The following is a 22,967-nucleotide window of genomic DNA, read 5'->3' on the forward strand; positions in this document are numbered from 1 at the left end:
ATTTGAGGTAATTAAGTTTCTAAAATTACAACAATACGTTATATATTGCTAGATATTTAGTGATGTTTTATTTATTATTTATTAATTAAATTTTATGGGTTTTTGGATTTAATAGCGAATTTGATTACTAAGTGAAGTAATTTTGCTAGCTTTTGGATTAAATATTGCAAGAGGTACATATATATTCTCTTACTTCTACTTTTAATATTATTAAACAAATGTTAGAGGAGTTTGAATATCTTAAATATTCATCCATAGTGAAGTAGGTTCTGAGATTAAAATTGTGTGCTGCGGTGATAACGGAATGTTGAGAACTTGTGTGTATTAGTGAAGTAGGTTCTGAGAAATTTGACTGTGTGCTGTGGAGCTATAAGGAAGAAACTTATTGTATGTTGTTTGAATTGTTTGTTTTGCTATTCACATGCAAATGGTTAGGTCACTATTATAGGGGAAATGCTGCCCGATTTTATCTAGGATAATAAACAATTAGTTTTATATAGACATTCTATAAGGAAGAAACTTATCGTGTTCAGAATCTGTTCAGACGTTGCAATGACGAAAAATCAAAAGAGCAAGTTATGCTTGTCCCTTGGAACCATGGGTAAGTTTAAAAAGTTGTCATTTTTCCAACCCATATCAATAATTTCTTTGTTTAACATTTGAGCTATAATTTTTTTGTTTTTCTTATACAGTGAACATTGGATGTTACTTATTTTGGCACCATATGCATATCATGTTTATTGTTGTGATCTGGTGAATTCAGAGCTAAATAACCGTGAGGAGATTGTATCAGTGATCGTCAGCGCTTTCAATCTTTTTTTCTCTATGAATCTTCCTGATGTCGAGATCCCTGATACTCTACGCATTAAGCAACCTCAGGTAAGTAACTTTAGCAGAAATTTTTTATAATAATTAAGTAGAATAATATGTATGCATTTTTTAAAAAGTTTCAATTTAATAATAAATTACTCATATTTTTAAATAATTAGTGTCCACACCAACCGGACAATGTGGCATGTGGATACTACTTAATGAGGATGTTGAAAGATTTGATTGAACATGCGAGTCCCGGGCATTACTTGAGAACGGTATTATTAATTAAAATTTACAAATTATTTTTGAAACTATAAATGTAATCAAATAATTAATTAATATATTTTACTTTATATTTCTTGCAGCTAACAAGCACATCATATACAGAGGCACAAATTGATGAGTTGCGACAAGAATGGGCGACATATATGTTGCCGATAATCCAAAGTTACCGACCTCGTTGATAGGTTTTTTTTTAATTTTTTAACTCTTTCTTCATACACAATGCAATATTTGTTCATTTTGAATATTTCTAACAAATATTGTATTTCTTGTATATATCTAACAAATATTTTTTTTTCTTTCAATTTAATTGATTATTAAATTAATTTAAATTTAGATTAAAATAATTTCAATTTAAATTAATATTATTTTAATTTAATTAATTATTAAATCAAATTAAAATAATATTAATTATAAATTTATTTAATTTATTTTTTTTAAATGTGGGAGACTTTCAATGTCTCCCATTGGGAGAGGTGGGAGACTTCCCACGTCTCCCAATGGGAGAGGTGGAAAGTCAACGTTTGACTTTCCACCTCTCCCAGTGGGAGACGTGGGAAGTGAGGCACGTCTCCCAATGGAAGACGTGGGATATATACCTACAATGACCCTAGCAACAACGTCTCACTAAGTGGGAGACATTGTAGACTTCCAATGTCTCCCAATTAAAGTCATAAAACATTTATTTTGTTGTAGTGTCTTTAAAGTCATACTTATTTTAGAAAAACTTGAAAATCAAACAATAATAAATTAAGTGATAAATAATACAAATTTTGTACTATTAGAACTTTATTAAATATTTTTTATTTTTTTTAAATATTATTAATTATTTTTTTGACATGTGGTCCTATATAGTATTGCCACGTGTATTTTAGTTAACACTTAACATATTTTCGTGTCATTTAACACATAAAATGGCTAACTTGCATCAAACCATTAACGAATGAAATTTTGCCCCCAAAATTTTTGATTGAGAGGTTTGTCGTAACTTTTATAAAAGAGTAGGGGGTTTTGCCACAAATATCCCAAAAAAAAAATTAAATAAAAAAATGACATAAATACAAAATAATACATGTACTTGTACTATCTAAAAAAATTAAAAGATATAAATACACAAGATAGTAAATTTATATAAATGTGGAGGATTGAGTATATATATATATAAATTTAAATAATTGATTAAAAAAACGTCGTTATTTATGGTAACATAAAATATTTGTAAAAACATGGTATATTATAAAGACTTAAGAATTGATTAAGTATCAGGGCTAACAAGCAAATTAGCCCCAAATCATACATTATTTAGATAAATGTCTCTCTTTAAAAAATAATCAATAAATGGCCCATTCCAACAAATTAATACAGTGAAATTCCATATGTGCATTTCCCTCTATACCGGAAAAAATTGAAGAAAGTAGATTGAGATTCAATTGCCGGCAACCACAGAAGGAAACAACCAACTTCTCCCTCTCTTTCTCGTTGTTTTTTTTTTGCTGAATTTTTTTTTGGTAATATCACTCTCATTCACGTTGTTTTGCTGAGAAATATGATAGAAATGATACAGTACGGATAATTTAGTAAATTAATGATCTAAAAGGCCATTTTTCTATCATTTTTAAAATGGGAACATTGGGCTTCAAATGCACTTAATTTGGGTCATTTGTCGTAAATTCTCTAAGTATTATAGACAGGTCACTAGACAATTGTGGAGAAGCTATAAAGGAAAATAAGGCAATTAAGGGGATGTTTGGTACGCGAAGGTTTGGTTTAGTGGGAATAAAAATGTCAAATCTAACTCATATTTGGTAAATTTATTTTTAATAGCTTGAGAGATTGTGTTTTTCAATGAATCTCATTTTTTAGCTTGATTTGAATGTAATCTTAACCCTTTTAAGCACTCGAGTTTCACATTCTCTTAATCTAATCTTCCTCTAATTATACTCTCACAATCTCAAACCTCATACAAAACACCATCTCAGGAGTGCCTTCTATCAAAAATAATTTTACCAAGCATGAGATAGATTTGACATTCTCATTCCCACTAAATCAAACTCCTATAACAAACACCTCCTAAGAGTTAGCATATATCCTCTCAAACATTTTAGGAGAGCTTATTTACTAAAAAAGTTATATTTTTTTGAAATAAAAGTCTTCTAAAGAGAAAATAACAAGAAAACTTTTTAAAAAGAATTATTATTAGAACCGTTTATGAAGAAAAATAAAAAAAGGCATTATTATTTTTAAAACATATGATAAATAACCGTTAGGAAGACAGAAAGTACAAGACAACTTTTCAATGGCAAATTTCATGCATCTAATATATTCTAATTATTATATATGCCAACATAATCAAGTATTCTCAAATTATGTCATTTTTTAAAGTTTGGACACAATTGTCCCTCACATTAACAATTCATTTCTCTCTCAAACTATCTCTCAAGCTCTCTCAACCCCTATGACTGAATACAAAAATTTTATGCCAAAAACCATATTTTCAATGCAACATTACATTGGCCTCGCACCAACATCGTTAGACATCGTTTTTTGGTCTAAAAACTATGTTTTCAAGGTACCATCGCACCAGTATCGTTATTCATGGTTATACATCGTTTTTTTTTTTGCCAAAAACCATGTTTTCAAGGTGTTGTTGCAATTAAAAATTTTGTATTCAAAAAATTTAAAAATTGCACTTCTACATATATTAAGCATATAAATCTAAAAAAAATACTAAAATTAAAAAAAATCACCTCAAACTGATATCCGAATAAAAAATTATGCTTCATGAAAGTTTTTATCAAATTTCATCGTAGAACATCGCACAGGCATCACATGAGCATTGTTAGACATTGTTTTTTTGGCCAAAAACTATGATTTCAATACACCATCGCACTGGCATCTTATTAGTATCGTTAGACATCGTTTTTTGCCTAAAAACTATGTTTTCAAGACATCATCATATCAACATCGTTAGGAATCGTTTATGGCCAAAAAACCATCTTTTCAAGGCACCATCACATGAGCATCGTTAGACACCATTAGACATCATTTTTATACAAATTTTCAAAGTTCTAGATAAAAAAAAAAACACAAATAAAACTAAAAAATCTTGTAAAAAAGTGTTTGAAATCTATAAATTAGTGTCTTAAGTCAATATTTTCTTAAGTTTAAATTTTGGATCACATTTTGAATCATTAAAACATAAAAAATAAATAATATAAAGAGATGGAGATTTAAGAAGGTGCTTCAATGATAATGGAAGGTATCATCGCCAATGGAGAGGCGACGTTAATGACAGTGATAGCTTGGAATGATGGTGCTCTACCGTCGTGGGGCAATGGTTGGGGTGCCATCCGGGTAGAGAATGAAAGAGGGGTTGAGTGATAGTTTTAGAAAGAGAGGTTGTTAATGGAAGGTACAATTGTGTCCAAAATTTACAAAATGGTATAATTTAGGGATACTTGATTATATTGGCATATAGAAAATAATTAGAGTATATTATGATGCATAGTACATGAAATTTTCCCTTTTCAATTTGAGTATGGGTAAATCTGACGGTCAGGATTGAATAGATCTGACGGTGAATATTTAGTAGCCGTTAGTTTTCAAATATTTGGATGAGCATCTGCGGACATAAATCCGCCGTTCTTGTTCTAATCTCGACCTCCTTCTCTCCCTTTACTTTTTCTTCTCCCTTTCGTTCATTCCGAGCGAGACAAATCCAAGTTTTCACTCTATTCTCCGCCATTATAGAGAGAGATCGCTCCTACTTTTCATGGAGTTTTTCTGATCAATCGATCTCTCTCTAACTCTCTGATTCGATCGCGGTTTCAAGAGGGCTAACACTCTAATAATCTGTCTGGAACTTCGATCAGGTTTAAATTCATGGAGTTCTTTCTTTTGTTTGATGAGTAATTTTTAATTTTAAAATCTGGGCTTGGGTTGCTTTCCCCTGCTTTGTTATTGATTAGTTCTTTTGCTTTTTCCGAGTTCGATTTTCTATGGTTACTTGATTTCGTTTGGGATGGGGTGTTCTATGGTTACTTATACCAATCTGCGTGTACATGCACATTTTGATTCTTATAAGCTATTTTTCCTCGTCTGTAGATTAAAAAACAATGTCTGGATCAGACGAGAACAATTTGGGGGTTATTGGGGCGGCGGCTAATCTGCAAGGTAATCAAATTAGACATTGCCGAGTCACATCTGTATAGATGTAACGAATCTGGTTTGACCCAGTAAGCTTGTGCTACTAAACCCCCTAATTTGATGGCTAATTTTTGTTAATTTTATGGATTAAAGGGGGTTTACTCGGCGGAGGTGGGAAATTTGTGACGGGCATGGGTCAGAACAGGAGAGCGTTGAGCGACATAGACCGTAATGTCACTGAAGCTCCTGGGTGCCCTTGTGCAGTTAACAAAAGAGGCTGTTCAGAGTAGGAACTCTATTGTCTCTCACTCCCTTTTGAGTATTTTAGAAATGAAAGACAATAATCAAGTGGGTTTAGTAGTGGTATTGGATTGCACACATTAGAATTGAACTCTTTTACATATTTTTTTAGCTGATTTTGATTTGTTTTTCTACACTTTCCCAGAAATAAGGTTATATATCCCCCAACGCATTCTGTCAATGATAAAAATCCTCCTATTCCTTTGAACCGACGAATTACTAGGTTGGATGTTTTATCTTTTTGTTTCACACTTATATATATTATAAATATATATGAACTTAAAGTTTAATTGCTTATTGTTTGCTTAGGAAGTTTGCTGCTCAGCTGGCTAACAATCAGCAGGCTCAGTTATCAAAGGTACCATCTTGTTTTGTTTAGTGGATAACTTCTTGGTTTATAATTATATGTAATTCTGTTTGTTTGATGATTTATCTTTGAATGTCCTCACAGGATGTTCAATTAGGCTCAAACATAAGGGATTCTGAAGATTGTGCATTAATAGATGTGGAAGACTACAAGACTGACTTTCCTGTACCCATGTTTGTGCATCATACGGAATCAATTTTGGAGGAAACTGATGAGATGGTAGTTACTTTTTTTATCTATCAATATTCTTTTGAGAAATAGTGGTGAGTTTTGCTGTTGTGTATAATAATTGTGATTCATTTTGTTTCAGGAGGAAGTTGAAATGGAAGATATGTCTGATGAGCTTGTCATAGACATAGACAGCTGCGATAAGACGAATCCTCTAGCAGTATCAGAATACATTGATGAGATATATGCCTATTACAAGAAAGTTGAGGTATATATAAATCTTCTTTTCATTATTGTTAAGTGTACTTTTAAATTCTAACCTTTTCTTTTAGTACTTTTTAATCTGTTTAACTTGTAGTTGTTAAGTGTTTTCTGGTTGATGTGGTACTATTGAAACAATTATCACTGGTTTGTATGTGACCTTCTCTTAGTAGCTCCAAATAAATTAAGTTTAATTTCTTGTTAGTTTGGTTGGTGAATGACTGCTATTTATAACATTTTATTAATCGTTTGCAAATACAAGTAACTAAAATTGATTTATTTGATTCTCAGAATTCTAGCTGTGTATCAGCCAGCTATATGGAAAACCAACCAGATATAAATGAGAAGATGAGAGGAATTCTGATTGACTGGCTAATAGAGGTACTTAAATTGCTGCTTTCATGATGTTATTATATCCAACGAATTCCTCTTCAATGGATTCTCTGACCATTTAGTGCAAATTACAGGTCCACTACAAGTTTGAATTAATGGATGAGACATTGTATCTTACGGTCAACTTGATTGATAGATTTTTAGCCGTTCATTCTGTGCCAAGGAAGAAACTTCAGTTGGTTGGGGTTACGGCCCTACTTCTAGCCTGCAAATACGAAGAAGTTTCAGTTCCTGTTGTTGAGGATCTCATTCTGATTTCTGACAAGGCTTACAGCAGAAAAGAAGTGCTTGACATGGTAAATTTTAATGGAAGAAATAATATCATATTCACAGTTTCATTTATCCGTACATTTTCTCAGCGAGCTTACTGTAATATATGCTTGCAGGAGAAGCTAATGATCAATACTTTGCAATTCAATCTATCAGTTCCCACGCCATATGTGTTTATGAGAAGATTTCTCAAAGCTGCTCAATCTGACAAGAAGGTATGTCAAGATTATACCACGACAACAGTATGAGTCAAAATTTCATTAAATTCGCCATAATTCTAACAACAGTGTATACCATGACATTGATTCAGCTTGAGCTTCTATCATTCTTCATGATAGAATTGTGCCTGGTAGAGTATCCAATGCTCAAGTTTCCCCCTTCTTTGTTAGCTGCTGCTGCAATTTACACAGCTCAATGTGCCATATGCGGCTTTAAGCAATGGAGTGCAACGAGTGAGTGTCACAGCGGCTATTCCCAGGAGCAGCTCTTGTGAGTGGATTTTTTCATAATTCCAACAACGCATTTTACTTTGGATTGAAACAGTTATTGTATGATCTTCATTTCAATGATGGGTGAATTTTGTGTTTTTTGGTGGGTTGCAGAGAATGCTCAAGGATGATGGTTACTTTCCATCAGAAAGCTGGAACAGGGAAGCTCACAGGGGTTCAAAGGAAGTACAATACATCTAGATTTGGCTATGCGGCAAAAGTGGTACCAGCTGAATTCATATTGGAGGGTTTGAGATGATGATGATGAAGAAAGAAGTGATGACTCTACTCTAACTTGACTCTCTCTTTCTTAACTATGATGCTAAATGGTTTTGGGTGTTGGGGTATATATAATTAAAAGGCCAACATAAGTTTCCCTTGCTCGGGAGCCTTTTTTTGACTTTTTTTTTTGGAAAGACTAAGTTTGATAACTGTGTATCTTTTGGTGTAAAAGAGTCTCTCTCTCTCTCTCTCTTTTGTGTCTTGTAAGAATTTGAGGAGTGAGAGGGAGAGAATGTGTCATAAATTCACCCTTGCTTGGGAGTTTTCTATGAAAATAATTGGATGGGGACTTTGATATTCTTTGTTCTCAGAGCTAAAATAACTTCTTTGACTACTTATTTCAAATATTTTATATTAGTAAATTGTTAATAAAATTTATTTGGCAAATAACAAAATAAGAGAATGCTAAAAAAGAGAAATGATTGGTTCCTTGTAAAGCAAGAAAGCTATGTGGCCACACATTGGATTTTCGTAGCAGTATAATTAAATAATTAAATTTAAATTTAAAATCTATATAAGATTTTAAATTACAAGATAATAGAAGAATATTATTGAAAATATAAAGTATGAAATCTGTATTTCGATAAAACAAGTAATACAAATGTTGACGAATATTATGGTGAATGAGATAATATAATAAACATAATTATTGTAAATAAAAAATTATTATAACTAAACAAAATTTCATTGATTAAAAAATACACCGGTGATAAATTGACAGCAACTATATATTTTTTTTTGCCCAGAAAAGTAAAACTTCATTAATACTTCAAATCATTCAATAATACAGACTGAAACTTAGTAGGAATATGAGAAGCAAACAAATGACGATCAGAAGCTACACACGTGGTCCTCGCTAAATAGTGAGCGACGGTGTTATCAGACCGTTTTACAAATTTAATGGAAACAAACTGTGATTTTAACTCAGACAACAAACATCTACAATCTGTTATGAGTCGCCCAAAGTAGGAATACAGGACTGAAGAATTCCTTATTGCTTGTACAGCAATTAAGCAATCGGACTCCACTTCGACATTAGTCCAGAAATTGGTTTTGATCCAGCTTAATGCTTCATTGACAGCAACTATTTAGTCACAAGAAAAAGTGCATAAATCTTAATAATAAAACCATTACATACCTAAATATTAGGTATATTAAAACTAATGATATATATAACCTTCTCGTAATTCTTTATAAAATGACAAGACACATTTGACATCCTATGCAACACGCTCAACAGTAATTTTAAAATTATTGAAAAAAATGATTTCATAAGTTATTATTATTATTATTATTATAATTCAACTTCCTAATATTTTGATTATCGTTAACAAAACAAACTTATCCTATTAATACAAGAAGAACGATGTCGTTTTAAGGAACTGTCGTTTCTGACGTGTTTAATGGCCGACCAAAGATTGGACAGCTGTCAAGGAATCTATACTCCGCCGCCAGTTGTCAGCTGTGTCGTTCATCAACACGTGCCACCACCACTTTCCGACTGTTTTAGCCATGTAAATTTAATTAATAAAATAATAAAGATTCTCCTTAATAATAATATTTATTTTCTTGATAAAATAAAATAAAGCAAATAGTGGTTACTGTTTGTTTCACTCTCTGTCCCTTTTGCTATCAGATTGGCTTCAAATTTTCAAAAATATCTAGTTTTGATGAACATGGGTCCAACCTGAGTGGGTCCCATGAAAGTTTTCTCAGGTACCATGAAAATTTTCATTTTTATTGATTTTTGACGCCATCATCCTAATATGAAATGAGTCAGATGAAGTTGACATGGGATGAGGTTTCATTAAGATCTTTTTTTTTGGGTCTTTACCGGATAAGATTGTGGTGTAGGATTGATGTGATTTTCAGGTTGATTTTTATGGATTGTAGTGGTTTCAGATTTTCGTGTCAAGTTGTGAGTTGTGAAACCTTGTCTTCTTCTAGCAAGTTCTTCTAAGTTATTCCCTCTTTGATAGAGATGTTTGATCGGTCATGGCTCGTGATTTTCTTTCTATTCAGCCCGTAACTTCTTCTTTTTTTTTCCTTTTGTTTCTTTCTTATAATTTCATCATTGTTGATATACCTATATTTTTATATATAAAACTCGTTTATGTGTTTCTATGGTTTTGTGCAACTTGCACGATTTAAAGAGCTACTTGTTTCATTAGTGAAACATGTTTTTTTGTTTTGATTAAAGGAATCTTGCTCGATATTTTTTTGGTGTCTCTTTCAGGGTGTGGTGGTAGCAGAAGTAGTAGTAGTAGTAGTAGTAGTGGCAGAAGTACTGGATAGGTTTTAAGAGGGTGACAACTTGGGCTTGTTGTACTAGCAGCAAGAGAGAGAGATGATGATGAAGATGGAAGAGAAGAAAGAGGGTGAGTTTCTAACAGTGCCACCCTTTGAGTGTGCTTGGCCAAAGGACTTGAAATTCAGGGAAGCTGGCCGTGGTTGTGTGGCTTTTGAAGCTTTTGCTCGCAATGATGTCACACTGGTGTTCCGGGAGAATGTGGGAAGTCAACATTATCATTACAAAAGAGATAACAGTCCTCATTATACTGTTATATTGGGTAGTCATAGGAATAGGCGGTTGAAGATTGAGGTGGATGGGAAATCTGTTGTTGATGTGGAGGGAGTTGGGTTATGTTCTTCTGCTTTTCAGAGCTATTGGATTAGTATTTATGATGGGTTGATTAGTATTGGTAAAGGTAGATACCCTTTTCAGAATATTGTGTTTCAATGGTTAGACACTAACCCCAATTGTAGTGTTCGTTATGTGGGGCTGAGTAGCTGGGATAAACATGTTGGTTATAGGAATGTCATTGTATTGCCATTAATGCAAAACCATTTATCTTTGTGGAAACATGTGGATGTGGGTTATGGTGGTGGTGGTGGTGGTGACTATATACATGAGGAGTGTGGCCAGGAAGAGTTGGAAGATGAGCTCTCAGCTTATGATAAATGGGGCCTTCAAAACTTTTTGGAGAGTTGGGACCTGTCTGATGTCTCATTCATTGTTGGTATGGAGGAAAGGCCTGTTCCTGCTCACAAGGTTATCTTGGCATCTTCTGGTAATTTTCCTTTAACTTCACCTGATGGTGTGATAGACCTTAAGGGGGTAACCTATTCTGTTCTGCACTCTCTCCTTGAATACATCTACAAAGGCCGGACCCAGGTACACATTTTTCTTTGAATAATACAGAGTTTAGTTCCTTAGCTCATTTTACTTCAAGTAAGGCAAATTTTCATAGAGTAGCATTTGAAATATTAATTCACTCGGGCATAGGTGTTAAGTGGCATGCATTTGAAACTTATCATTCTTAACCATACAGGGGTAGCTCAAACTGTTAGACATGTGGTTTGCTCCCACAACGTCTGAGGTTCGAGTCCCTCTGGGTACCTACATAGCAATTGATATAATTTTTTGGTCCCAAATATTGTAGGGTTAGGCAGGGAACTTGGTTTTTTTTTTTTTTTTTTTTTTTTTGAAACTCATCATACTTGGTTGGTCATTCTGCTCTTGATATTTAAGAAACTAATAGGGCTTGGTGTACCTTGTTGTAGATTCTAGAGTCCCAACTTGCTTCGCTGATGATTCTAAGCCTGCAATTTGAAGTAATGACATTGGTAAAGCAATGTGAGGAGATCATGGAACAGTTTAAAATAAATGAAAAGTCATTTGATTCGGGCAAGAGAGTGGAATTATCATATCCAAGCACTTCACCACATTGCTACAGAGCCTTCCCTTTTGGACTTCCTGTGGATAGGCAGAGGCTTAAACAGCTGCATTCAACTGGAGAGTACAGTGATGTAAACATATATATTGAAGGAGGCGGCCTTGTTTCCCAGCCACATAAAATTATTCTCAGTTTATGGAGTGTTCCATTTGCAAAGGTGAGCTTAATATATTATTTGTTGTACCTTGTGTTTCTCAGTGTGTGGATATTAGGGAATTTTAGAATGAAGTTTCTGGTTTCTATTTCACTTAAACTTTTCAGAAAAAAACATACTTATCTTCCAATATTAAACTTATGCATACGCAAAAGGACTTTATGTTACTTTCATGGAGTGATGCAAAAAGATATGATTATACTTCCTGAGATAGGTTATAATACACTTAATTTGATTTGCTGCTGTAAAATGGCAGATGTTCACAAATGGAATGAGTGAAACCAATTCCTCAAAGGTTCTTTTAAGAGATGTATCCCCCGAAGCGTTCAAGGGTATGCTCGATTTCATGTATAATGGGGAACTCAATTTGGAAATCACCATGGAATCTGGTGCCTTGTTACTGCAAATGTTATTATTATCTGATCAATTTGGAGTCACTCTCCTCCATCAAGAATGCTGCAAAACATTTTTAGAATGCCTTTCGGAGGTAGTTTTGCTGTCCTCATCATGCCATCCAGTCCAATTTTAGATGTGATAATACTTTCTTGTCTTTAACACAAAGCTGCTTGTTTGACTAGAATTTAAAGAAGGGAGAAGTGGCCTGCGGTTTGGGACTTCTGAAAACAAAACAAGATCCATTTGAAATAATGAACAACGAAATATTGATACTTCTCGTGTACATATTAAATGCAGGAATGAATGGAGTTCTCGTAGTGGAAGAAGATCATACTACTGGAATTTTTGTATTATGCACAACTTTTATGGACGTGGAAGAAGACAGTTTTGGCAAAGTAATTGGAGTGGTACATATAAGGCTAACCTTTGAACTTTGTTGCAGGACACAGTAAGTCCAATACTCCAGGCGGTTTCATCAATTTCCTCATGTAAACTTATCGAAGAAACATGCGAGAGGAACTTTTCCATGCACTTTGACTATTGTACAACCGCAAGCACTGACTTCATCTTCTTAGAAGAGGCGAATTTTAGCAATATTATACGGGTAGGTCCACTATTTTCAAGTTTCCAGAAGCTCCAGGCTATAACAGATCACACTAGAAATTGTTAAATAAACCTCTAAAATAAATGGAAAAGGAAGAACAGTGTGAAGATACAGTACGAATGTGGAGCAATGGAGTTCAAGCAGACAAATAGAAAGAAAAGAGTCTGAAAATTCTCTCTCCTCGTTTCAGTCTTATAGTATGTTATGGTCTTCCACTTGCAGCATCCAGATTTGACTGTAACATCTGAAGAAAAAGTTCTTGATGCAATCTTAATGTGGGGTATGAAAGCGAAGAGCGTATATGGGTGGGAGGTGGTAGATGAACTGATGGCGTATTCGACGCCTGAACTTCTCTTCATGGAGAGACTGCAGTCAGTTTTCGACTTCTTATCTTTTGTGCGGTTTCCAATCATGCCTCTTGTCTTGCTTAAGAATGTAAGTACAGCTATGATACAACAAGTTATTATGACTTTCTTACCATACTTGTTAGAGGCATGCATTCCCTCGGTTGGTTGATTTCATCGTATGATGGTGCAGTTGGAGAAGAGCAACATCAGCAGGCGCATTCCTACTTTCGATTTCCTTGTGAGTTGAAAACCTTTGCTCTTTATCAGGACAATCTTTTTGAATCTGTTTATTTCAATGCATCAAAGAAAATTCTATTGATTCTGCAGGTGAAGGAGGCCATCAGCTATGTTGAACATGGATTCTCCGGGCCTGAATTTGAGCAAAAGTAAGTTCATGGATTTCAAACAGAATTATAGAACATATTTAGAGTGGCCTTTCTCTAACATAATCTCTCACTTTTGTAGTGTTAGATTTCAACTTAGGAGATCTAGTTATAAGGAGCTTCAGTACTTATGTGATGGTGATAGTAATGGAGTTCTTTACTTCGCGGGGACATCATACGGGCAACATCAGTGGTTTAATCCTGTTCTTGCAAAAGTAATACATTGTCATTAACTTCCTTTTTTCATTTCTTTTTTTCCAAAGCTATTTATAGACCAAGGGATCATTATATATTATGGTTCCTAATCGTTTTTAAGTTGTTTGTTTCAGAGAATCACAATTACGGCTAGCAGTCCTGCTTCAAGATTCACTGACTCCAAAGTTTTGGCCTCTAGAACTTACCAGGTATGAAAATCCAGAATTTGTAAGAATTGAACGATGCGAGCGTCATTAAACAGTTGACAAACAAGTTATGGTCACTGCAGGGAACATCTTTTGCTGGACCAAGGCTAGAAGATGGCCACAGTAGCGCATGGTGGATGGTTGACATCGGCCACAACCATCAGGTTTGTTTTCTATTATCAATTTTGATTTCAAGTAGCCATTTGGTACCAAGAATTCAAAGTTCTTTTATTAATGAAAAAGTTGAAGAAGGTTATATGATTGTCTGGAATCATGTAAAATAGCATTTAGCTGTGCATGGAAATCTTGCATTAGATTTATGTACATGTGAAACAATTTCGTTGCACGAGATAATGTTATAATTTGTCTTTTTTTTTAACATTTATATTTAAGTGCGTAATGACAAAATATGCAAGACACTACTTTTTAAAACAGTGGGTCCCGGTTTTAATACATGTGACTGGCAAGGCTAAACTGACACATTAGTGTATGTAATGTTTAAGTGCATATTTTGAGTGCACATATCATTAATCCATTTAATTATGTGTGAAGTGAGTCCATAACATCATGTTTTGAGATTTCTATTCTCACGCTAAGATTCCTCTATACCAATCGTCCCCTAAAACTTTAAAGATTTATGATAAACGTCTTGACGTAATCGGTACAGCTTATGTGCAACTACTACACCTTAAGGCAAGACGGATCCAGGGCTTACATTAGATATTGGAATCTACAGGTAAAGATGGCTATTTTTTTTTTCTCAATTTTCTTATGGTAAAACTAGAGTAATGTTGACATTTTATACCCACTGAACATGTACTTTTGTGTTACTTGCAGGGGTCTCTGGATGGAAAAACATGGACCAATTTGAGAGTACATGAAAATGATCAAACAGTATGCAAGCCAGGGCAGTTTGCATCGTGGCCCATAGTAGGACCAAATGCTCTGCGCCCATTTAGGTTCTTTAGGGTTGTTCTAACTGGTCCTACTACGGATGTATCCAACCCCTTTAATATTTGCATTTGCTTTTTGGAGCTCTATGGCTTTTTTCATTAGTAACTTCTTAACGCATGTTTTCCTTGTATTATCGTCTACCGTACATGTTGATTTGGACTAGTTTTTTTTTTTTTTTTTTTTCCTATGTTAATGAAATTAACAGGCAACTCTTCTTCCTATCGTGAAATGAAAAACCCAAGGCAGTTTGTAATAATTTCTCTTACCACAATAGTGAATGTGAGGCACCAAGTACGTAGAGGCTCAAAAGTTTCGCCTATCAAATGGAAAGCACCTGTTAAGGTTTTAGAGTTTGTTTGTTTGTTTTTTTCACTGTCCAGTGTTTACTGCTATAGCAATAGCAAAGAGTGAGCAAGCAGATTTGGGCTCTTAGAGAGGAAAAAGATGGTGTTTAATGATAAGTGATTTTAATGTATAACTGTAATGAAAATGAGATTAGCATTGGACGACACACGATCCCTTTTAAATTTACTAGCTGTAGGGAAATGTAATGTTATATGCATTATAATTTAGTATAATTTTTTAATATACTAACTTAAGTTATCTCAAATATATGACAATTTTAATTATTTAGACAAAAATATCATTAAATATTCAAACACTCATTTTCTTTCTCAATCCAAACGCTCTCTCTCTAATGTATCTCATTCTCTCACTTTCTCACTCTCTTTCATTCTAATATTGTAGATCTAAAAAAACTACCAAAATTAAAAAAAAAAACATCTAAAACAGACATTTGAGTGAAAAAATATGAACTTCTAAAGTTTTCGTCAAATTTCAGTATGGAGCTTCGATTTTGCATTGAAATTGCATCGAAAAAGCATCGCTTTCAACAGCATCGAAATATCATCGATGTACTATCGATTTTGCATTGAAACACAATCAATTTTACATTGAAAAAACCTTGTTTTGCCCAAAAAAACAAGTTTTTATGATTGCATCGAAACACCATCGATTTTGCATCGAAAAAGCATAGTTTTGGCAAAAAATCAAGTTTTCATGATTGCATCGTAACGGTATCAATGCACCGTCGATTTTGCATCGAAACACCATCGATTTTGCATCGAAAAATCATCGTTTTGGCGAAAAACAAGTTTTCATGTTTGCATCGCAAGAACATCGAAACATCATCGATTTTGCATCGAAAAAGCATTGTTTTTGTCAAAAATAAGTTTCATGATTGCATCGTAAGAGCATCGAAATTGTATCGATTTTGCATCAAAAAGCATCGTTTCGATGCAATTTAGATATTTTTTTATGGTGTTTCGTTGCAATTTCACTGAAAAATTGATGGTGTTTCGATGCTCTTGTGATGCAATCATAAAAACTTGTTTTTTTGCCAAAACGATGACTTTTCGATGCAAAATCGATGGTGTTTCGATACCAAATTTATGGTGTTTCGATACCAAATCGATAGTACTTCGATGCAAAATCGATGAAATTTCGATGCAATCATAAAAACTTGATTTTTGTCCAAAACGATGTTTTTTTTTAATTTTGGTATTTTTTCGAGATCTACAAGATTGGAATGTTAGAGAGAGTGAGAAAATAAGAGATGTTAGAACAAAAAAGTTTGGATTAAGAAAGAAAATTAGTGTTTGAATATTAGAGGTATTTTTATCTTAAAAAAAATTAAAATGATCATATATTTGATAAAGATGGCATTTTAAAAAATTTCACTAAATATAACTTGAAATTTCCCTTTTGAAAAAGTTTTCCTACCAACCAAACACGGAAGCAACTAAGGCCCACGAAGCCTAATTGAACTATTGAGCAAGCCTAATAGTTGGTGGTGCTGTTGATCATTGGCTGATTTGAAGGTTTGATAATGGTCTCATTCTGAGAAATTTTAACATGTTGGTGACTCTATTAAACACAAATAGAGGGATTATTTATGTTTTTGAGTTGAATATTAACGAGCTTGCTGCAAAATATGAGGCACGATGTACCTAATAAAGTATATATGGGCAAAGTGAATTAAATAGTGGCAATGAGACGAAGAATTCGCATACTGAAAAGCCAGATACATTCAACAGTCAAAAAACATTTACCATCCAAAACATGAATATAAATAGAGAGCAGCCTGTCACGATTTCGATTGATTAGATTTATACTACTACTTTCCTTCCCTCTTCCCAAGCAAACTAACACTAAACTTTTACACCAAATTCTGATGGTACCAAAAGACAGATCCTTAGCTGAAGGCAACACATACTACGGTACCAGTGGACATATCGTTAACTTAAGGCATGCATACTCCGGCGAGGATTTTTACCTCCGTACAGGTGGTACAGCGCCTCTACCAGCTGCTCCTCGCCCTGCAGCTTGAGCCTGAACAATAATAAACAATATCCACACAGGTTAACATATAATTTTTTGATATGACGAATTATAAACTAAAATCAAGCATCCATGGTAGGGTGTCCAGGCAGCAAACCATCTGAATCTGCATTTTGTTTTGTGTTTATTCTTGCACAGTATGAGGTGAGATGTCAATATTACAGTCAGCACTTTTAAATTTCATATTTTTCTGCTGTTTGTGTCTAGAAATGGCGGTTTAAGACATTTTGGAATTGGGAAAACTTACTTTAGCCCGCATTGCTACAGCTCTACCCCTTCCGACTCCAAGTGATGCGCCCTTACCCTTCAAATGGATCAAAGAACATTAGGTCAGAACAAACAAAACAGGTAGAAAATAACAACATAATCATTAAAAGAAAAGCCATGAAAATGAAACCTTGATTTTAGCATCTAGACGCTTGAACATTGGAGCATTCTTTAGCATGTCTGGTATCACCATAAACCTGTAAAAGATTCATATCATATTTATAAAGGTAAAAAGCTGCAATAAAAAACAACATTGGCAAAAATGGGTGTATCGATAAATTGATAAATATTACTGTTCGAAAAATAGTAACTTATATACCTAACTTTGCTGCCTCTTATAAAAACATGTTCAAGCTGCGAGACCTTCCCATCCTGAGTGCAAGTAAACAAAACCGAGCAATGTTAGAGAAAAGTAGATGGTTAAAAGTGCTCTATCTTCCATAATGACAAAAATACTTAATTCAAATGGAAGGAATGCCTCAAACAATCCAACCACCTATACGCCTAAATGAGTTGCTGTTCTCTACTAGTCCTCTCAAATTACTATTACTTGAGTAAATATATAACACTTTGTGTAAATACCAGTGCAATTTTCTTTAAACAAATTTAAAATCTATTGTATTTATATGACAATTATAGGCAAAATTCCATTTCCTGTCTAAAGAAACCAGTACCTCCCTTGTAAAGTTCTGTGAAATACACAATAAGCAATGATTAAATACTATAATGAGGCTGCTTAAGAGCTATGCAGTAAGCACTACTGTCCCAGGTCAAGGAAACGCCCTAAACCCAACCTATTGAGATTCATCTATGGCCAGCAATCCACACAACCCAAAGCCCAAAATTCAACCTTTTTAACTTGCATTCCATATATCTTGCTTATTTCAACGAAAACAGAATTGACCAGGGTTACAATCACGAGAACAAATAGGGGCACTTTTGTTTGTTTTTACACACATACACGAAATTTACAGAAACTAGGGTTTATTAAGGTCCTGTTCTAGGGTTTTCAATAAATTTCACCAATTTTAAAAATTAAAACACCACCAGATCCAGAATAAACGTTGCGTAGTACCGCGAAAAAAGCAAGAGTTGAGACTTAAAAAGATGAGCGGAAATACACTGAAAATCGAAAATGCTAAAGGAAAACAAGAAATAGGAATAAGAAAATTGATCACCTTAGCAGTGAAGGTGATGTTCTCGAGCTGACAGTTCCAGTTATCCTCGCACTCGATCATGCTTCCTCTGTAGAGCTCACCGCTCTTGAGCTCCACCGTCACCACGTGCCCAGCGGCTTCGTGGAGAAGCTTTACTGGTATTCCTAAACTCCTGCTCATGGCTTCTACTTCACTGCTCTTCTTCTTCTTCTTTCCCTTGTTTCTCTCTGCAAAAACCCTAATTAAGCCTTTAACCTAAACCTTGCAGTACTACTAGCAGCTTGCTCTGTCGATGGAAAATTATTTCTCCAAAATATAGGCGGCATCTCCACCCAGGGTGTTTTTTGTCATTTCCACTATAATGTCATTTTAAACGACGTGTCGTTTTTCTTTTGCAAACGACTTCAAATATTCCGAATTTATACACCATGTGTCGTTTTAGCTTATTAAACATTTAAAACGACATGTCGTCATATGACTAAATAAACAACAAGGATGATCTGTATTTATTTTAAATATGGAAATTATGTGGTGCACTACTGTGAGTTTTCGGTACACCTTTAGTTATAATTCCAATTTTTTTTATATGATGGTTTACATTGTAGTTAGTAGGACATCTTACAATTTTTTTAAAATTTTTGAATAATTTATAGTGTTGAAAAGTAGGGTAAGCAGCCTGTTTCATACAAGTATAAAAAAAAAATACATGCATGCATGCAATAGACTGTCTAAATCCTATTTTTGATACCGAAAACTAGTAGAATATCTGTTATAACTACAATGTACATCATCATATAAATAGATTGGATTATAACTATCAAAGTGCTAAAAGCACAAGATGTGCACCGATAGTCTCATTTTCAGAGGGACTACCAAATTTTTTTTGGGTAAATACTCATTTGGTACCCTGTGTTTTATTGAAATACATACTTGATATCCTATGCTTTCAATAATACTAACCTCATACCTTATAATTTGAAATCACACACATTTGTTACCTTGGATTTAAATTTTATCAATATGACTAAACTGTTCTCAATTATATGAGTTTCAAATTCAAATGTAACTACTTGATTACATATAATTTAGGGTATTGATAAAATTTTATTGTTCAAATTTGAATCGAGGGTACAAAAATATGAACAATTTTAAATTATAGAGTACCAGATTAGCATTATTGAAAATATAATATGTGTATTTCGATAAAACACAAAGTATCAATACATATGCAATATATATATATTGCATATATATATATATTACTTATAGTCGACGTCAATACGTCATATGTAGACTATTTCACATCACCTATAAGCTTTTGACGTCGACCGAACAACTGACACTAAAATAAGTGATGCGAAATGGCCTACACATGACGTAGTGACGTCGACTATGAGTAAAAATAAGCAACAAATAAATAGCAGCTTCTTGCACAATTTTCGACCGCTACCGCTTGTTAAAATTTAAATTCAAACCTATATCTAAACTTAAATTTCAAATTCAAAATTCATAACCATATCTCAAATACAAATACAAAATCATATTTATAGTTAAATGTCATAATTACATCTCAAATACAACACCCAAAACACTTGAAAAAAATCATTCTCTGTCGTTATTGGGGAAGAAAAATAAGGAGACTGGTGGGAAAGGAACATCAGAGAACGTTATTGTTAATGATAAAATATTAGGTTTTATGAAAATGTACAAGATAGTATTGCCTTAGAATTATTCTGCCTAAAATAATTTAAAAAAAAAAAATCATTACTTTAGGCATCAACTCTTAACTTATGCTAATATCACTTTTGCAATTGGCTGTAGTCGACCCCAAAACCAAACTATTTTTGGTGTTGCACCTTAGCTGATGCCTAAAGTCATAGTGCGATAAATTTAGACATCGGTTAAAGAACAACGACAAACATTTATTTTTCTATAACGTTTGCAATACTTTTGATCGATACTAACACAAGTGATGTGAAAATTTCTTTTTATGGTGGTGAGGAGACTACCAAATAAGCTAACAAATTCATTACAAAGTAAATTAAGAAACATTATATCAATCTAAAATCCTTGTAAATGAAACATAATGAACTAGAGAACCTCCCAAATAAAAGATTTAGGTAGATGGGCGAGCCCGTGAGAAAAGGTTGAAAACCTTTACACTATAAATGGAGATAAAAAGATGGAACCAAAATTACAAAAATAATTAAAGTTACACCCAAAATAAAAGTTAACAAATGAATATTTCTTAGGAAAAAAAAACCTCAACAATGACATAACGAAGTATTGTCGAAGACTCTAATAACTAATTGAATATCAATTCTACTAAATTTGGATCAACAAATCCAATCTATACTAGCCAACGTAAACAAAAAGGGGGGGCTTTTTTCATGTGGATTTTTAATAGCTTTTTACATAAATGTGGCTTTTTTTTTTTACTTTTTCTTAAAATCTGGAAATAAAAATTAAAGATTTTAAAATATGGATTTTTTTATTCCTATATAACTTAAATTTTCATAAAACCCTAAATTACTTTCATTTTCCTTTCTTTCTCTTTCTCCCTCTCTTCAAATGCAGATCTTTACTCTCTCCCTCTTCTCTGTTACCATCGCTTTTCACCACTGCTTCTCCAACTTCAGCGACACCATGGACGAGATTTGTGGGTCGCTCCGGCAGCGCCAACGGTGAGTTCTTCAAGCTCCAAATGAGCAACGTTCATTGAATGATTTGAAGACTATGAAAAAAAAAGGAGTGAACAAGACCAAAGATGAAATATTTGACGTTAGAAAGCTATGAAATTGTTCAAAATAGTCGTGAAACCATATTAGCAAATGATAGATCGATATCACCTGTATCACTACAAGAACAATAGTCTACAGTGACGACAAGATCAAGAAGTCGTTGCCAAAACCACGTCACTGTAGGTCTGTATGTGTAGCAATCTACAACCACGACAAAACACAGTCGTCGCAGTAGTGGTTTACTACAGCAACGATATGTCGGTCGCAGTAGGGAATCTTTTTTTTCAGTTGGACTGGGGTATTGCGACGACATGTCGTTGATATTGATGATTGCAAAATTTGAAAATTTGAATTTAAAAAACTCTTACTGCGACGACATGTGATTGTTGTAGGTCCGCCGACCGCCCCATCTACAGCGACGATATGTCGTCGCTGAAGAGTGCGTGCCTTCAGCAATGCCATGTCGTCGTTGTAGTATCACGAAAACTCAGATTTTCGTGTTCAGCGTGCACCCTATCGTCGTTGTAGGTATACAATTTTTTTTTATAAAAAAATTAATTAATTATATTGATTAAAATTTATTTAATAAAATATTAAATATTAATTTAATAAATAAATAACACCAACTTATTTAATTAAATAATAAAATCAATTTATTAATTAAATGATAAAACTAATTTAACAATATACATATTCTCCAAAATGTAAGATAACAAAACATAAGTAGTATTGTCTCCAAAATAAAAAAAATAAACACAAAATATTAATAATTTAAAATAGTAATATAAAAAACTAAATGTCATCAAAAAAAATTCCAAAGTCATTATCGTCGGGCTGTTGTGATGGCTGTGGTGGTGGTTGTGGTGGTTGTTGTTGTGGTTGCTGTGGTGATTGTGGATGTCGTGGTTGTTGTGGTTAAAAGACCATCATGAACTGTATCATGTTCATGTCCAAGTTGACAGTCTGAAATTGTGGAGCTTGGATGTTCAGATTTGTTGCTTGCAAAAATTGTTGCATTTGCTAGAAAGTGTTGTTCTGGGTCATAAAGGCTTGACTGAAGTGTTGAATCATGGACTGGAAAGCCTCAGGTGGTATCGTTGGAGGTTCAACTGTGGTGAACGGAAATAGTGATGCCTCTGATTGTGAAGAGGATCCGATGACGCTTGAGGCAAATGTACTAGTGCCCTTCAACTTGCGTCCAATACCCATATCTGTTTATAAGCCTCCACCACATCCAGTTTCTGATTCAACATATTGACACACTGAACACATTTGCATCTGACTTCTCTCGAAGCATTCACATGATTCTTGCACATTTGTATAAATGTTTGAAGATCATTCCAAAACTCATCAGAGTTACGTCGTCTATTAGTTATCCAACTCTTGTCAATCATCATAACTGTAATGCCCCGGATTCCCTAATGTGGTTAATGGCTGGATTAGTAGGCCGGGAGGGCCATAACTGTTTAATTATGCCATTAAATGTGTTTATGCATGTTTATGAGAATTATATTATAATATGATGTTAAATGCATGCATGTGGGTCCACATTTGTTTACAGGGATGTTTTGGTAATTTGGCCTGTTGAGGGCATAATTGTATATTTGTTTATATGTCAATGATATATTGTGAGGCCACATTATAATGTGGATTGGT

At 33.7% G+C, this 22,967-nt stretch overlaps 3 protein-coding genes and 1 long non-coding RNA gene across 6 annotated transcripts; 2 read left to right on the forward strand and 2 right to left on the reverse strand.

Annotated features, from left to right (window-relative positions):
- The first annotated feature begins 4,704 nt into the window (after window positions 1–4,704).
- Window positions 4,705–8,069, forward strand: LOC133804043 (G2/mitotic-specific cyclin-2-like). 3 transcript variants are annotated; one of them, XM_062242193.1, is made up of 12 exons: window positions 4,715–4,967; window positions 5,200–5,268; window positions 5,395–5,527; window positions 5,687–5,764; window positions 5,851–5,899; window positions 5,993–6,127; window positions 6,219–6,344; window positions 6,629–6,718; window positions 6,805–7,026; window positions 7,117–7,215; window positions 7,311–7,489; window positions 7,603–8,069. In XM_062242193.1, the coding sequence occupies exons 2-12, from the start codon at window positions 5,211–5,213 to the stop codon at window positions 7,745–7,747; spliced, it is 1,314 nt and encodes a 437-aa protein (XP_062098177.1). In that variant the 5' UTR covers window positions 4,715–4,967; window positions 5,200–5,210; the 3' UTR covers window positions 7,748–8,069. The 3 variants fall into 3 exon arrangements, with proteins under 3 accessions (XP_062098176.1, XP_062098174.1, XP_062098177.1); XM_062242192.1 differs by having other exon boundaries at window positions 4,705–4,967; window positions 5,200–5,267; window positions 5,406–5,527; window positions 6,805–7,215; XM_062242190.1 differs by having other exon boundaries at window positions 4,706–4,967; window positions 6,805–7,215.
- LOC133804044 (uncharacterized) lies at window positions 6,699–7,430 on the reverse strand. Its single transcript, XR_009878278.1, has 3 exons — window positions 7,295–7,430; window positions 7,099–7,204; window positions 6,699–6,935 (listed from the first exon to the last, which is right to left on the reverse strand). It is a non-coding gene; the product is annotated as an uncharacterized LOC133804044 (long non-coding RNA).
- A 1,574-nt stretch (window positions 8,070–9,643) lies between the features above and the next one.
- LOC133804965 (BTB/POZ domain-containing protein At2g30600) lies at window positions 9,644–15,099 on the forward strand. Its single transcript, XM_062243064.1, has 12 exons — window positions 9,644–10,945; window positions 11,335–11,664; window positions 11,918–12,148; window positions 12,500–12,661; window positions 12,884–13,096; window positions 13,199–13,246; window positions 13,336–13,394; window positions 13,474–13,606; window positions 13,721–13,795; window positions 13,876–13,956; window positions 14,460–14,528; window positions 14,630–15,099. The coding sequence occupies exons 1-12, from the start codon at window positions 10,118–10,120 to the stop codon at window positions 14,846–14,848; spliced, it is 2,448 nt and encodes an 815-aa protein (XP_062099048.1). The 5' UTR covers window positions 9,644–10,117; the 3' UTR covers window positions 14,849–15,099.
- A 1,710-nt stretch (window positions 15,100–16,809) lies between these two features.
- On the reverse strand, window positions 16,810–18,855 carry LOC133803171 (small nuclear ribonucleoprotein SmD3b). Its single transcript, XM_062241134.1, has 5 exons — window positions 18,592–18,855; window positions 17,733–17,785; window positions 17,544–17,610; window positions 17,394–17,450; window positions 16,810–17,137 (listed from the first exon to the last, which is right to left on the reverse strand). Exons 1-5 carry the CDS (start codon window positions 18,748–18,750, stop codon window positions 17,078–17,080), a joined length of 396 nt encoding a protein of 131 aa, XP_062097118.1. The 5' UTR covers window positions 18,751–18,855; the 3' UTR covers window positions 16,810–17,077.
- Window positions 18,856–22,967: the final 4,112 nt, after the last annotated feature.

Source organism: Humulus lupulus, chromosome X (genome assembly GCF_963169125.1).
Source record: "Humulus lupulus chromosome X, drHumLupu1.1, whole genome shotgun sequence".
NCBI classification, from domain to species: domain Eukaryota; kingdom Viridiplantae; phylum Streptophyta; class Magnoliopsida; order Rosales; family Cannabaceae; genus Humulus; species Humulus lupulus.

Coding starts and splice junctions, on each gene's coding strand:
- LOC133804965 (XM_062243064.1), top strand. CDS start 10,118: ATGATGATGAAGATGGAAGAGAAGAAAGAGGGTGAGTTTCTAACAGTG. Junction 12,149..12,499: donor TTTTAGAATGCCTTTCGGAG/GTAGTTTTGCTG, acceptor ACTTTGTTGCAG/GACACAGTAAGTCCAATACT. Junction 12,662..12,883: donor ATTTTAGCAATATTATACGG/GTAGGTCCACTA, acceptor TTCCACTTGCAG/CATCCAGATTTGACTGTAAC.
- LOC133803171 (XM_062241134.1), bottom strand. CDS start 18,750: ATGAGCAGGAGTTTAGGAATACCAGTAAAGCTTCTCCACGAAGCCGCT. Junction 17,611..17,732: donor ATAAGAGGCAGCAAAGTTAG/GTATATAAGTTA, acceptor AATCTTTTACAG/GTTTATGGTGATACCAGACA. Junction 17,451..17,543: donor GTCTAGATGCTAAAATCAAG/GTTTCATTTTCA, acceptor ATCCATTTGAAG/GGTAAGGGCGCATCACTTGG.
- LOC133804043 (XM_062242190.1), top strand. CDS start 5,211: ATGTCTGGATCAGACGAGAACAATTTGGGGGTTATTGGGGCGGCGGCT. Junction 5,765..5,850: donor TTGAACCGACGAATTACTAG/GTTGGATGTTTT, acceptor TTGTTTGCTTAG/GAAGTTTGCTGCTCAGCTGG. Junction 6,719..6,804: donor TGATTGACTGGCTAATAGAG/GTACTTAAATTG, acceptor TGCAAATTACAG/GTCCACTACAAGTTTGAATT.